Here is a 16,946-nt window from a genome sequence, read left to right as displayed (position 1 = left end):
CACCGACAACAACGAGACAGCCTATGGGGAGGAGGTCATAGACCTGACCGTGTGGTTCCAGGGACAACAACCTCTCCCTCAACATGATCAAGACAAAATAGATGATTGTGGATTACAGGAAAGGAGTACATAGCACGCCCCAATTCTCATAGACTGGGCAAAAGTTCCTTGGCATCCACATCACCAACAAACTAACATGGTCCATACACCCCAAGACAGTCGTGAAGAGGGAACGACAAAGCCTCTTCCCCCTCAGGAGACTGAAATGATTTGGCATGGGTCCTCAGATCTTCAAAAGGTTCTACAGCTGCACCATCGAGAGCATCCTGACTGGTTGCATCACTGCCTGGTATGGCAACTGCTCTGCCACCGACCGCAAGGCACTACAGAGGGTAGTGCCTACGGCCCAGTACATCACTCGGGCCAATCTTCCTGCCATCCAGAACTTCTATACCAGGCGATGTCAAAGGAAGGCCCTGAAAATGATCAAAGACTCCAGTCCGCCAAGTCATAGACTGTCCTCTCTGCTACCGCGCGGCAAGCGGTACTGGAGCACCAAGTCTAGGTCCAAAAGACTTCTTATCAGCTTCTACCCCCAATCCATAAGACTCTTGAACAGCTAATCAAATGGCTACCCAGACTTTTTGCACTGTCCCCCCCCTATTTTTACGCTGCTGCTACTCTCTTTTTATTATCTATTCATGATCATTTTAACTCTAGCCTCGCTACTTTTATTTTACTGCTGCTTTTTAATTTGTTATTTTTATTTTTCACCCCAAAATTTTTTGAGGTGACTCACGGATGAAGTAAGGTGAGGAGAGAGAGAGAGAGAGAGAGAGAGAGAGAGAGAGAGAGAGAGAGAGAGAGAGAGAGAGAGAATATTGTGAAACTCATAACCATGCACAGTCCACCCTAGCTGCACCATATCCAGTGTGCCTTTACAACCCAGGAAGAAGTAGTGTACTCTGACGCATATTCATTCTAAACTAAAGTAAAAACTTGGTATTGTTTTTTTATCACCTGGACCAGTAAAGCAGTTTTTGAAAACCATCACAGATTTTAAGGTACGTTACACACATGTCTTGTTTGGGATGATTACTTTGTTAACGCATTCAGGTTTTTTACATTTTGAATGACATTTACTATGTTTATATTGTTGGCCCAAAATTGTTAGAAATAGACTTTGAACCATCCAATTCGATAGGATCCACATATCACAACATCCTATTTTATGGCGGTTTGCTTTAGCTTGCGAGAATAGATGCACAACAAGCAACAAGTGACAACTTCTCAGGGTCTGTTCAACACTGCTCAACGTTACAGAATGTTCAGAATGTATCATGTTTATTTACTATCCTTATTATTTTAGACTTCTGTTCAACACTGCTCAATGTTACAGAATGTTCAGAATGTATCATGTTTATTACTATGCTTATTATTATAGACTTCTGTTCAACACTGTTCAATGTTACAGAACGTTCAGAATGTATCATGTTTATTTAATATGCTTATTATTATAGACTTCTGTTCAACACTGTTCAATGTTACAGAACGTTCAGAATGTATCATGTTTATTTAATATGCTTATTATTATAGACTTCTGTTCAACACTGTTCAATGTTACAGAACGTTCAGAATGTATCATGTTTATTTAATATGCTTATTATTATAGACTTCTGTTCAACACTGCTCAATGTTACAGAACGTTCAGAATGTATCATGTTTATTACTATGCTTATTATTATAGACTTCTGTTCAACACTGTTCAATGTTACAGAACGTTCAGAATGTATCATGTTTATTACTATGCTTATTATTATAGACTTCTGTTCAACACTGTTCAATGTTACGGAACGTTCAGAATGTATCATGTTTATTTAATATGCTTATTATTATAGACTTCTGTTCAACACTGTTCAATGTTACAGAACGTTCAGAATGTATCATGTTTATTTACTATCCTTATTATTATAGACTTCTGTTCAACACTGCTCAATGTTAAAGAATGTTCAGAATGTATCATGTTTATTACTATGCTTATTATTATAGACTTCTGTTCAACACTGCTCAACGTTACAGAATGTTCAGAATGTATCATGTTTATTACTATGCTTATTATTATAGACTTCTGTTCAACACTGTTCAATGTTACAGAATGTTCAGAATGTATCATGTTTATTACTATGCTTATTATTATAGACTTCTGTTCAACACTGCTCAACGTTACAGAACGTTCAGAATGTATCATGTTTATTACTATGCTTATTATTATAGACTTCTGTTCAACACTGTTCAACATTACAGAACGTTCAGAATGTATCATGTTTATTACTATATTTATTATTATAGACTTCTGTTCAACACTGTTCAACGTTACAGAACGTTCAGAATGTATCATGTTTATTACTATGCTTATTATTATAGACTTCTGTTCAACACTGTTCAACGTTACAGAACGTTCAGAATGTATCATGTTTATTTACTATCCTTATTATTATAGACTTCTGTTCAACACTGCTCAACATTACAGAACGTTCAGAATGTATCATGTTTATTACTATCCTTATTATTATAGACTTCTGTTCAACACTGTTCAACGTTACAGAACGTTCAGAATGTATCATGTTTATTACTATCCTTATTATTATAGACTTCTGTTCAACACTGTTCAACGTTACAGAACGTTCAGAATGTATCATGTTTATTTACTATCCTTATTATTATAGACTTCTGTTCAACACTGCTCAACATTACAGAACGTTCAGAATGTATCATGTTTATTACTATCCTTATTATTATAGACTTCTGTTCAACACTGCTCAACATTACAGAATGTTCAGAATGTATCATGTTTATTTACTATCCTTATTATTATAGACTTCTGTTCAACACTGTTCAACGTTACAGAACGTTCAGAATGTATCATGTTTATTGAACAGACATTCATCACAGGCTCTACCATTCTTTCTGGTAAAGCTTAAATTTAAGGGGTCCTTATTATAGTGTAATTACATGTGTAGTTACACTAACAATTATTATAGTTAACTGTAACAACTAATAGTTAGTGTAATAACAGCATGTAACTGGAGGTAATTGCGGTCTGTAATTACAGAGGTGTAACAATGAATGCTTGTTACCACGCTTGTTACAAATGGGCAGGTTTCCACTAAATTCACCAACTTAGTGTTTCACTTCTTCTCAGCTGCATACAGTAACAACTGTCACAAAGGTAGTGATCTCTCATGGATGTGCTGGGTGTCTGAGAGATTATAGCCTATGGTCAATAGGCTCTAATTATTTAGCTTTGATGTTAACTGTTCAAACTATATCTCCACTCAGTGTTGTTGCTAGCACTTGTCCCCAAAATAAAGTGTTCCATCTGGGTTAACTTGGTTGAGCTGGTAAAAACAGATCAGTAAGTCAACCTCACTGACTGGGATCTAATATGGGAGGCATCCCAGATGTGGAAAAATACATTATTTCAAAGCATAGTACATGAGCAACTACAACACTGAGCTAATGAGGAGCGATTTCGCCTGGCATTCAAAATGTGCACACTCATCAGGACACTGTTGTTCAGAGGAGCTAGCCAACAACACAGCTAGCTTGCACAATCCCTTCAAACTGAAGCTGGAAAGACTGCAAACTAGCTGACATTTCTTTGTACATATCCATAAAAATGTTGCCAGCTGATTCATGATTTCAACTGGCTGAGAAATGCTGCCTCCCTGCCTGTCTGTCTCATCCCAACACAGTTATTACTATGGGACAGCTGGAGACCGAATTTGAATATTGAAATAATGTCAGAGAGACAGACAGCAAGGTTTATACAAATCTCCACTGTTGCAAACTAAACTTTAGTATAAAAGAAATGTGAGATAATGTCTTGATGCTTTTTATAGTGGAGATCAAGTTTATAAATTGCTTGGCTGGGCTGATGAGACAGTGGATTGTGCAGTCAGATGGAGCAGAGTAAATATGCATGTTAATGTCATAGATTTAGCCGGTGATTACTTGTGGAATGTACACCGGCTGGAATGTGGTTTTAACCAATCAGCATTCAGGATTAGACCCACCTGTTGTATAATTATAATGAATGTGTACTTATACAGTAAATTACCCATCCTGACAACCTGGCCCTCATTTTAAAGGTGCAATATGCAGAAATCGCTCCTCCATTTCCTGGTTGCTGAAATTTCAGTTTATGTGACAAAACAGGCAATGTATAAAGTAGAGAATAATCGTACCATCTAAACTGCTGTGAGATATCTCTGCAAATAACCAAAAATATTGTATTATCTGTTTGAATCTTGTGTACAAAACCGAAAGTAAAAGACTAAAAAATAAAACTTAAGAACGGTAAGTAAAGAAATAGGGAACATAGGACATATCTTCTGCTTCTGAGACTAGAATGACAGATAAATAACTCACATTAACTCAAACGTGAATTTGGTAGGGTCGCCCAAAAAGTTACATATTGTAGCTTTAAAACTTCTGGAAGTTTCACTTTATTTCACAATAAGGTACAGAAATTAAGTAAGACTTACAAAAGCTTTAAAATGAGGGGCCAGGTTGTCAGGATGGGTAATGTACTGTATAAGTACACATTCATTACAAGTAAGTACCCCTCAAGATACACATGCTTTTAACTAGCTATGCAGATATTAAATGTACTCTGTGCTGTTTATCCTCTCACTTGGATTGCGTATCCAGAACCTTTAAAATGAGAGCCGGGTTGTCAGGATGGGTTGTGTACTGTATACGTATACGTATACATTAATTATAACTAAGAACCCCTCAAGAAACACTTTATTTTAACTAGCTAAATCCTGCGTGACAACTAGTAATTACATTGTACTTAGGAAAACATGTAATGTACTATGCTTTGAAATAGTGTGTATTTTCCTCATCTGGGATGAGCAAATTAACCCAGATGGTACACTTTATTTTAACTAGCTAAATCCTGCGTAACAACTAGTAATTACATTGTACTTAGGAAAACATGTAATGTACTATGCTTTGAAATAGTGTGTATTTTCCTCATCTGGGATGAGCAAATTAACCCAGATGGTACACTTTATTTTGGTTGCAAGTGCTAACAATAACGTTGAGTGGAAATATATTTTAAACAGTGCACATTCATGGGTAAGTAATTAGAGCCTATTGAGCATAATCGTGCAGATAGCCAGTGCAATCACGAGGGGTCTCAGACTTCGTGACTGTTGTTACTAAATCGGATGCAGCTGAGAAGAGACAAAAGACTAAGTTGATGAATTTAGTGGAAACCTGCCCATTTGTAACAAGCCGTTGTAATTACAGACGGCAATGACTACCAGTTACATCTTGTTATTACAGTGTAACTATTGGTTGCTACAGTTAACTGCAATAATTGTTACAGTGTAATTACACATGTAATTAGACTTTAATATGGACCCCTTAAAATGAAGTGTTACCTTATTTAAAAAAAATCTGCTGTGGTTATTGAATATTCTACCACAGGCCAGGATGTGTCGCAGCTGGCCCCGACCTGGAGACCCATGAGGTGGCACACAATTGGCCCAGCGTCATCCGGGTTCGGGAAGGGTTTGATCGGGAGGTTCTTGTCCCATCATGCTCTAGCAGCTCCTTGTGGCGGGCCGGGCGCACGCTGACTCATGTCGCCAGTTGTACGGTTTTTCCTCCAACATATTGGTGCTGCTGGCATCCGGGTTAAGCGGCCGGTGTTAAGGAGCGCAGTTTGGCGGGTCATGTTTCGGAGGACGCATGACTCAACCTTCGCCTCTCCCGAGCCCGTTGGGGAGTTGCAGAGATGAGACAAGATCACATTTGGATTGCAATTGGATAACATGAAATTGGGGAGAAAAAGGGGGTGAAAAAAAATAAACATTTGAATATTCTACAGCTGGTATGATGGGCTAAAGTAACCTAAATCCATGTGTGTGTGTTTGTCCTGAGAAGCTTTTTGCTAAATGTTATTCGAACCCAGGTTGTCAGACAAGTGTGAAATCTTTACTTGCCTCTATAAATCAATTTGTGTCATCCTAAAACTCTGAAATTATGAAATAGCCTACCTGACTAACACCCTCCAGGTGACAGGTAGAGCTACCTCCTGACTTGCAAAATCACCCACTATTGACTATTGCATTCCATCCAATTTCACTAGTCTCATAGAATTAAGAATTAGAATGATTGAATAGGATCTCTATGACTAGTTCAACCAGATGTTACACAGGATGGACACTGGACAGAGATTGACATTATTGCGTCAAGCTGCTGTGGTCAATTCATTGTTTATTGTTCACAAGAACTCCAAGCTCGGTAAATTCCCTTTTTTCTCAAAGGCACTTTCGTTTCTCTATTTTCTTTCTCTCTGTATTGTTGTGAAGGGCCCATATGTAAGCATTTCACTGATAGTCTACACCTGTTGTTTCAACGTGGTCTCAGAACATTTTGTATTATTCTGTAAGTAAATCTGAGACATTCCATTTAGTGTGATATGTTACTTTTCTTATGGTATTTTAATTTGTGGATGTCCATCATCCATTTCTTAGAATATGTTACGATTTACAATTTATATGTTATGTTACAAATTACAATTCATACAATATGTTACGAATTAGTAATTAGCGCAATATGTTACGAATTTAAAAAATGTATGATATGTTACTAATTTTAATTTGTTGTGGCTATTGTCAGCTGGGTGGCTAGGTGGCTAACACTAGCTAGGCTAGGGGTTAGGGGTTAAGGCTAGGGTTAGGAGTTAGGTTAAATGGTTACGGTTAGGGTTATGTGGAAGGGTTAGATAACACGCTAAGCAATCGCAAAGTAGCTAAAAAGTAGTAAGTAGTTGAAAAGCTGCTTATTAGCTAAAATCCTAAAGTTGTCTGTGATGAGATTTGAACATGCAACCTTTGGATTGCTTGATGTTCATGTTACACGCCTTCAAATCCACTCCGACCAACAACCCTACTATAATTTTTACCTTAAGTAACCTATCTTATGCAACCATACCAAACATAACTTATCATACTAATTTGAGTGTCCCGGATTTACATGTAGTATATTACGTATAGTCTATGAGACCACTCTGGTTGTTTATTTAGCATGTGACGAATACATTTGATTTGATTTGTATGAGGAAATGAGTATGTATGTTCCCTCTCCTAAGAAGACCAATGTTGTATTATTGCCAGGTTTTATCAATATTGATACAGTACAAATCAATATTCCAACAGTGCCTGTTTCCCAGTAAGAGGACAATAATATGACACCTGACTTCCCCATTCAGGTGCCAAAATGGTGAACTGCTGTGGATTGGTAACTGTCAAGAATGAACCAGGTACTGTTTGAAAGCAGAAATGATTGTTTACTTCCATGTCTGTGTGGATTTTCATTCTCCCAGGCATGAGCTCTCATCAGTATCTTGTTTATCCTCTCTCCATCCATCGCTCCCTCTCTCAGTGCCTCTGAAGAGTATTGCTGTGGAGGTGAGTGTCCAGGGGCATGTAGCCACTGTGAGCTCCACTCTGCAGTATGAGAACCAGGAGGAGAGCCCTCTGGAGGCCATCTTTGTTTTCCCTCTACCAGGAGAGGCTGCTGTCTGCAGGTTCAGCGCCAAGATAGGACAGACTGAGGTGGTGGCTGAGGTTCAGGAGAAACAGAAGGTGAGGGGAGATGACAAGTCAACAATGAGACAAAAGCAACAATGCAGATCCACAAAAGTATAATTTGTTGCAGGATTCATAGTTACATAGTTACTACACAGGTTTAAGAACAACTTGGTGTAAAGTCTTACTGTGGGCAACTATACCCAATTTGTTAACCAAGCAGTCTATGACTTGCGGAGCTTCAAGAATCAGTATTATCCTTTTGACCACTCTCATATCACTATTGTCTCAGGCTGATGATGCGTCCTTGTGTTCCTCTGTCCCCCTCTCAGGCGCGGGAGCAGTATGATGATTTGTTGAGCTCGGGCCAGCAGGCCTTCCTATTGGAGGAGAGTGATGAGAGCCCGGATGTGTTCAAGCTGAGTGTAGGTAGTCTGCCTCCAGGGGAGAAGGCCTCTGTCAGCCTGGACTATGTGACAGAGCTCGCTGTACAGGCTGACGATGGCCTGAGGCTCTGCCTTCCAGCTGTGCTCAACCCCCGCTATCAACCCCAGGGTAAGAACATGGACCCCTGTATGGAGAGACATAAACCACTAGTACATCATAGTGCAGTGTAAAACCTTGTGGGCAGCAGTGTGACTAGGAACCAGCCGCTGGTCCCATAGGGTGGTGGTCTTCAGTCCTGCTCTTGAAGACCCACAGGGAGTGGTGCAGGCTTTAGTTCCAGTCCAGCTTAAACACATCTGATTGACGTGTTGTTGAGTTGAAAGGTGGAAGTGCTGGGCTAGAACAAAAACATGCTAATTTGTGGGTCGCTCTCTCCTCTCTATCCTTCTTTCTTCTCTGTCTCTCTCCCTCCCTGACCCCATCTCTCTCTAAGGGTCAGACAGTGGTAGTGGTGGCAGTGCCCTGGTGTCCTCGGTGCCTGCTGGTTCTGTGCCCTACAGTCTGTCCCTCAGTGCCCGTGTGTCGTCCCCTCATCCCATCTGTAGAGTAGAGTCCAACTGTCCCCTGGACCCACTCAACTACCTCAACACAGAGAAAACCCAAGCCACGGTACCTTGTGTGTGTGTGTGTTCATATGCATGTTTAAGTGTCTTTATTTTATATACAGTCAAATCAAATCGTATTGGTCACTTACACATGGTTAACAGATGTTAATGCTAGTATAGCGAAATGCTTATGCTTCCAGTTCCGGCAGTGAAGTAATTATTTAACAAGTAATCTAACAATTCCCCAACAACTACCTAATACACACAAATCTAAAGGGGTGAATGAGAATATACACAGTTGAAGTTGGAAGTTTACATACACCTTAGCCAAATACTTTTAAACTCAGTTTTTCACAATTCCTGACATTTAATCCTAGTAAAAATTCCCTGTCTTAGGTCAGTTAAGATCACCACTTTATTTTAAGAATGTGAAATTTCAGAATAATAGTAGAGTGATTTTGTCACGATCATCGTAGTGAGGAGACCAAAGCGCAGCGTGATGTGAATACATATTTTTAATGAAAGATGAAAAAACACAAAGTACACTAAACAAACAAACAGACAGAATAACAAGAGACAGTGACCGCTATCAAAACTGAGTGCAAACATGCAACATCACATAGACAATAACCCACAAAATACCCAAAGAAGATGGCTGCCTAAATATGGTTCCAAATCAGAGACAACGATAAACAGATGCCTCTAATTGAGAACCAATCTAGGCAACCATAGACATACATAAATACCTAGATGGTGAACAACCCCAGAAACCTATAAAACCCATAGACAGTACAAAAACACATATATCACCCATGTCACACCCCGACCTAACCAAAATATATAAAGAAAACAAAGAATACTCAGGTCAGGGTGTGACAGATTTATTTCAGCTTTTATTTCTTTCATCCCATCAGAAGTCAGAAGTTTACATACACTCAATTATTATTTGGTAGCATTGCCTTTAAATTGTTTCACTTGGGTCAAACATTTCGGGTAGCCTTCCACCAGCTTCCCACAATAAGTTGGGTGTATTTTGGCCCATTCCTCCTGACAGAGCTGGTGTAACTGAGTCAGGTTTGTTGGCCTTCTTGCTCGCACACGCTTTTTCAGTTCTGCCCACAAATTTTCTTCAGGATTGAGGTCAGGGCTTTGTGATGGCCACTCCAATACCTTAAGCCATTTTGCCACAACTTTGGAAGTATGCTTGGGGTCATTGTCCATTTGGAATACCCATTTGCGACCAAGCTTTTCCTTCTTGACTGATGTCTTGATGTTGCTTCAATATATCCGCATATTTTTCCTCCTCATGAAGCCATCTATTATGTGAAGTGCACCAGTCCCTCCTGCAGCAACGCACCCTCACAACATGATGCTGCCACCGCCGTGCTTCACGGTTGGGATGGTGTTCTTTGGCTTGCAAGCCTCCCCCTTTTTCCTCCAAACATTATGACTAAACAGTTCTATTTTTGTTTGATCAGACTCTAGGACATTTCTCCAAAAAGTACTATCTTTGTCCCCATGTACAGTTGCAAACTGTAGTCTGGCTTGGTTTTGGCGCAGTGTCTTCTTCCTTGCTGAGCGGCCTTTCAGGTTATGTTGATATAGGACTCGTTTTACTGTGGTGTCGTGTCTTTGGCTATACCGGATTAACTGATATGACATGCTATTCTATAAAATCCTTTCTCTGTAATTAACATTACCTGATTGAGCTAATCATGTAAATGTAATTAACTAGAAAGTCGGGGCACCACGAAAGAGTGTTTATAGAGCTGTCATCTTCAGAATAAACTCTTAAAAACCTAGTAATATTTTACATCAAGAGCAGTCAATTTTAATCGTCACCTTATTTCTGCCTCATCTGAAAGTTGTAAATTCTTGGTTATCTTCACGAACCCTGGCTAACAAGTTGAATCACCAATACAAAATTGGGTTTAATTATTTATTTACTAAATACCTAACTAATCACACAGAATTACATATACACAGAATGCAAATTATGTCATACAGAAAACGTCACTGGTGGACGTAGCCGACATGACGGCTGGTTACACAAAGGAAAGGGGGTTGGGTTTGAGTGAAAGAGCGGGAAGACTGAGGAACAAAGGGAGAAGCTATACTATCGTAAATACAGTATCTTATGCATTCTAAATTACCACCCATTTGGAAAAGGGAAATGCAATAAATATTTACTCTGAGCTGCGTAGGTTGGTCGTAGATGCCTACCGTGTTGCCCAACAGAGCTCTTGCAGTCCTCAGAAGAATGTCTCTGGTGGTAAATGCGATACGTTGTAGTATCGTCGTTGTGTGTTACACTGGATACGTCGTCCGTCCTTTCCTAGCCCACGTTTACAGCGGCCGCTGCTTACTCAACGGCTAGGAGGTATCACTTCTGTAGTGAATAAGAGTTCAAAGTTCTTACCATTCGCCACCAAAGCTCACGCTGAGGTTGGCTTAGTTCTGTAGTTATTATCTAAATCCTTCTGACATCGGACTAAATCCTAATGTACCGGACTGAATCCTAATCGGACTGAATCCTAATGTACAGGAGGTTACATTTTCGTAAAGGGCTTATATAGTGGAGGGAGAGAAGGTTGTGTTTCATAGTTTATAACCAATGTCTCTTCACAGGTGCGGGCCACTGATTGAGCAGAGCTCTAACCTTATGAAAACCCAAATCTCTCATTTGGAAACTAAAATTACATTAATCTTTTCACAAATAGTTTCATATTTAAACATTTAAATTGCACAACAATTCCATGTGAATCTGATAACTAGAATGTGTAGACTTTCCCAGATACAGTTTATGTCGTCCTGTCATCAGTCATAATGTCTCAGATGACAACCGAACTGACATCATATTCATTAAGTACCAACGCATATTTTCAACTGGTTCTATTACCGAAATATGGTTCCTCTCCCCTCACTTGTTGGATGTTCCCAGACTCTCAATATTTAACAAAGGCTATTCAAGAGTCCTTCAGTAGAGTCAGAGAGAGAGGGAAGGGAGAAAGGTATTTATGGGGGGGTCATAAACCTTACACACAGGCCAACGTCATGACAGAGGATATAGATACTTTTGTACCTGTTTCCTCCAGCATCTTCACAAGGTCCTTTGTTGCTGTTCTGGGATTGATTTGCACTTTTCGCACCAAAGTACGTTAATCTCTAGGAGACAGAACGCGTCTCCTTCCTAAGTGGTATGACGGCTGCGTGATCCCATGGTGTTTACACTTGCATATTATTGTTTGTACAGATACCTTACTGGTACCTTCAGGCGTTTTGGAAATTGCTCCCAAGGATGAACCAGACTTGTGGAGGTCTACAATTTTTCTGATTTCTTCTGATTTTCCCATGATGTCAAGCAAAGAGACACTGAGTGTAAAGGGTGGCCTTGGAATGCATCGACAGGTACACCTCCAATTGACTCAGATGATGTCAGTTAGCCTATCAGAAGCTTCTAAAGCCATGACATCATTTTCTGGAATTTTCCAAGCTGTTTAAAGGCATAGTCAACTTAGTGTATGTAAACTTCTGACCCACTGGAATTGTGATACAGTGAAATAATCTGTCTGTAAACAATTGTTGGGAAAATTACTTGTGTCATGCACAGAGTAGATGTCCTAACCGACTTGCCAAAACTATAGTTTGTTAACAAGACATTTGTGGAGTTGTTGAAAAACAAGACTCCAACCTAAGTGTATGTAAACGTCCCACTTCAACTGTACATATAAATATATGGATGAATGATGGCCGAGCGGCATAGACAAGGTGCAGTAGATGTTATAAAATACAATATATACATGTGATATGAGTAATGTAAGATACAGTGCCTTGCGAAAGTATTCGGCCCCCTTGAACTTTGCGACCTTTTGCCACATTTCAGGCTTCAAACATAAAGATATAAAACTGTATTTTTTTGTGAAGAATCAACAACAAGTGGGACACAATCATGAAGTGGAACGACATTTATTGGATATTTCAAACTTTTTTAACAAATCAAAAACTGAAAAATTGGGCGTGCAAAATTATTCAGCCCCTTTACTTTCAGTGCAGCAAACTCTCTCCAGAAGTTCAGTGAGGATCTCTGAATGATCCAATGTTGACCTAAAGGACTAATGATGATAAATACAATCCACCTGTGTGTAATCAAGTCTCCTTATAAATGCACCTGCACTGTGATCAGAGTGCACTGTCTCAGAGGTCCGTTAAAAGCGCAGAGAGCATCATGAAGAACAAGGAACACACCAGGCAGGTCCGAGATACTGTTGTGAAGAAGTTTAAAGCCGTATTTGGATACAAAAAGATTTCCCAAGCTTTAAACATCCCAAGGAGCACTGTGCAAGCGATAATATTGAAATGGAAGGAGTATCAGACCACTGCAAATCTACCAAGACCTGGCTGTCCCTCTAAACTTTCAGCTCATACAAGGAGAAGACTGATCAGAGATGCAGCCAAGAGGCCCATGATCACTCTGGATGAACTGCAGAGATCTACAGCTGAGGTGGGAGACTCTGTCCATAGGACAACAATCAGTCGTATATTGCACAAATCTGGCCTTTATGGAAGAGTGGCAAGAAGAAAGCCATTTCTTAAAGATATCCATAAAAAGTGTTGTTTAAAGATTGCCACAAGCCACCTGGGAGACACACCAAACATGTGGAAGAAGGTGCTCTGGTCAGATGAAACCAAAATGTATCTTTTTGGCAACAATGCAAAACTTTATGTTTGGCGTAAAGGCAACACATCTCATCACCCTGAACACACCATCCCCACTGTCAAACATGGTGGTGGCAGCATCATGGTTTGGGCCTGCTTTTCTTCAGCAGGGACAGGGAAGATGGTTAAAATTGATGGGAAGATGGATGGAGCCAAATACAGGACCATTCTGGAAAAAAACCTGATGGAGTCTGCAAAAGACCTGAGAATGGGACGGAGATTTGTCTTCCAACAAGACAATGATCCAAAACATAAAGCAAAATCTACAATGGAATGGTTCAAAAATAAACATATCCAGGTGTTAGAATGGCCAAGTCAAAGTCCAGACCTGAATCCAATCGAGAATCTGTGGAAAGAACTGCTGTAAGTCACTTGGGGTATGTCTCTATCAGTTTTGCACATCGAGAGACTGACATTTTTTCCCATTCCTCCTTGCAAAACAGCTCGAGCTCAGTGAGGTTGGATGGAGAGCATTTGTGAACAGCAGTTTTCAGTTCTTTCCACTTTCCCTCATTGTCTTGTTGGAAGACAAATCTCCGTCACAGTCTCAGGTCTTTTGCAGACTCCATCAGGTTTTCTTCCAGAATGGTCCTGTATTTGGCTCCATCCATCTTCCCATCAATTTTAACCATCTTCACTGTCCCTGCTGAAGAAAAGCAGGCCCAAACCATGATGCTGCCACCACCATGTTTGACAGTGGGGATGGTGTGTTCAGGGTGATGAGCTGTGTTGCTTTTACGCCAAACATAACGTTTTGCATTGTTGCCAAAAAGTTCAATTTTGGTTTCATCTGACCAGAGCACCTTCTTCCACATGTTTGGTGTGTCTCCCAGGTGGCTTGTGGCAAACTTTAAACAACACTTTTTATGGATATCTTTAAGAAATGGCTTTCTTCTTGCCACTCTTCCATAAAGGCCAGATTTGTGCAATATACGACTGATTGTTGTCCTATGGACAGAGTCTCCCACCTCAGTTGTAGATCTCTGCAGTTCATCCAGAGTGATCATGGGCCTCTTGGCTGCATCTCTGATCAGTCTTCTCCTTGTATGAGCTGAAAGTTTAGAGGGACGGCCAGGTCTTGGTAGATTTGCAGTGGTCTGATACTCCTTCCATTTCAATATTATCGCTTGCACAGTGCTCCTTGGGATGTTTAAAGCTTGGGAAATCTTTTTGTATCCAAATCCGGCTTTAAACTTCTTCACAACAGTATCTCGGACCTGCCTGGTGTGTTCCTTGTTCTTCATGATGCTCTCTGCGCTTTTAACAGACCTCTGAGACTATCACAGTGTAGGTGCATTTATACGGAGACTTGATTACACACAGGTGGATTGTATTTATCATCATTAGTCATTTAGGTCAACATTGGATCATTCAGAGATCCTCACTGAACTTCTGGAGAGAGTTTGCTGCACTGAAAGTAAAGGGGCTGAATAATTTTGCACGCCCAATTTTTCAGTTTTTGATTTGTTAAAAAAATTTGAAATATCCAATAAATGTCGTTCCACTTCATGATTGTGTCCCACTTGTTGTTGATTCTTCACAAAAAAATACAGTTTTATATCTTTATGTTTGAAGCCTGAAATGTGGCAAAAGGTCGCAAAGTTCAAGGGGGCCGAATACTTTTGCAAGGCACTGTAGTAGTCACCTGCATTTCAATGATCAAATGTGCATTGTTAAAAGTTCATTTATGGAAGTTCTTTCCTGCGTTTGAGCCAATCAGTTGTGTTGTGACAAGGTAGGGCTGGTATACAGAAGAAATCCATATTTGGTCAAATACTAAGTTCATATTATGTCAAGAACAGCTCAAATAAGCAAAGAGAAACAATAGTCCATTACTTTAAGACATGAAGGTCAGTCAATCTGGAACATTTCAAGAACTTTGAAAGTTTCTTCAAGTGCAGTCGCAAAAAACCATCAAGCGCTTTGATGAAACTGGCTCTCATGAGGACAGCCACAGGAAAGGAAGACCCAGAGTTACCTCTGCTGCAGACAATGAGTTCATTAGAGTTACCAGCCTCAGAAATTGCAGCCCAAATAAATGCTTCAGAGTTTAAGTAACAGACACATCTCAACATCAACTTTTCAGAAGAGACTGCGTGAATCAGGCCTTCATGGTCGAATTGCTGCAAATGAACCACTACTAAGGACACCAACAAGAAGAACAGACTTGCTTGGGCCAAGAAACACGAGCAATGGACATTAGACCGTTGGAAATCTGTCCTTTTGTCTGATGAGTCCAAATTTGAGATTTTTGGTTCCAACCGCTGTGTCTTTATGAGATTCAAAATAGGTGAACGGATGATCTCTACATGTACGGTTCCCACTGTGAAGCATGGAAGAGATGTGATGGTGTGGGAATGCTTTGCTGGTGACACTCGGTGATTTATTTAGAATTTAAGGCACAATTAACTAGCAGGTCTACCACAGAATTCTGCAGCGATACGCCATCCCATCTGGTTTACACTTAGTGGAACTATTATTTGTTTATCAAAAGGACAACACCTCCAGGCTGTGTAAGGGCAATATGACCAAGAAAGAGAGTGATTGAGTGCTGCATCAGATGACCTGGCCTCCACAATCACCCGACCTCAACGCATTATAGATGGTTTGGAATGAGTTGGACCGCAGAGTGAAGGAAAAGCAGCCAACAAGCGCTCAGCATCTGTGGGATCTCCTTCAAGACTGTTGGAAAAGCATTCCAGGGGAAGCTGGTTGAGAGAATGACAAGAGTGTGCAAAGCTGTCATTAAGGCAAAGGGTGACAACTTTGAAAAATGTATAATATAAAATATATTTTGAATTGTTTAACACTTTTTGGGGGTTAATACATGATTCCATATGTGTTATTTCATAGTTTTGATGTCTTCACTATTATTCTTGAATGTATAAATTAAGAAAAAACCCTTGAATGAGTAGGTGTGTCCAAACTTTTGACTGGCACTGTACGTACGTATGAATGTCTGTGTGTGCAGTATGTCTGTGTGTGTGCACTCTCACTAGCATCATGAACCATCAGAATCCTTCATAGTTGTTATATTCCCTCTGACTGCTCTGTCTTCATGTGAATGTTGTTCTAACTGCAGGTCAGTCTGGCTGCAGGTCATCAGTTTGACCGGGACATTGAGCTGTTGTTGTATTACCAAGACACCCATCAGCCTACTGCTATAGTAGAGGCAGCACAGACTTCTGCCAAGCCAGGTGAGGGGGGGTGGGTGTACTCTGTTGTAGATGTGTTGATATGAGATCAATGAGTAGTCTAGTCTACTACCTTAATCCATGTTTACATAGTGGGACATGGTGAGACAGAAGATACAGTAGATGTAGAGATGGAGAAAGAGGAGAAAAGATGTTGAACACTTCTCTCTCTCTGTCTGTCTCTCTTTATCGCTCCCAGGCTCTCTGATGGGCGACCCAGTGGTCATGCTGAGCCTGTACCCAGAGTTCCCCAACGATGTGATGTCATCGATGACCTCACTCGGGGAATTCCTTTTTGTTGTGGATCGCTCTGGCAGCATGTCATGCCCCATGCACAATGGGTCTGTGGCTCAGGACCGCATTGGCAGTGCCAGGGTACATACACACACACACACACACACACACACACACACACACACAGACACACACACACACAC

The 16,946-nt window shown here is 40.3% G+C and overlaps 1 protein-coding gene across 1 annotated transcript in view; it reads left to right on the top strand.

The window, feature by feature from the left end:
- The first annotated feature begins 917 nt into the window (after positions 1-917).
- LOC110503154 (von Willebrand factor A domain-containing protein 5A) overlaps positions 918-16,946 on the top strand; it is a 39,342-nt gene continuing 23,313 nt past the window's right edge. The window contains exons 1-7 of the mRNA XM_036961292.1: positions 918-1,064; positions 7,289-7,339; positions 7,462-7,664; positions 7,940-8,162; positions 8,488-8,663; positions 16,398-16,512; positions 16,709-16,884. Of these exons, the coding sequence (XP_036817187.1) occupies positions 7,297-7,339; positions 7,462-7,664; positions 7,940-8,162; positions 8,488-8,663; positions 16,398-16,512; positions 16,709-16,884 (936 nt within the window). The 5' untranslated portion in view covers positions 918-1,064; positions 7,289-7,296. The remainder of the gene's footprint in view (positions 1,065-7,288; positions 7,340-7,461; positions 7,665-7,939; positions 8,163-8,487; positions 8,664-16,397; positions 16,513-16,708; positions 16,885-16,946) is intronic.

This window comes from Oncorhynchus mykiss, chromosome 24, assembly GCF_013265735.2.
Source record: "Oncorhynchus mykiss isolate Arlee chromosome 24, USDA_OmykA_1.1, whole genome shotgun sequence".
NCBI classification, from domain to species: Eukaryota; Metazoa; Chordata; class Actinopteri; order Salmoniformes; family Salmonidae; genus Oncorhynchus; species Oncorhynchus mykiss.
This window is presented reverse-complemented; position numbering and strand designations above follow the sequence as displayed.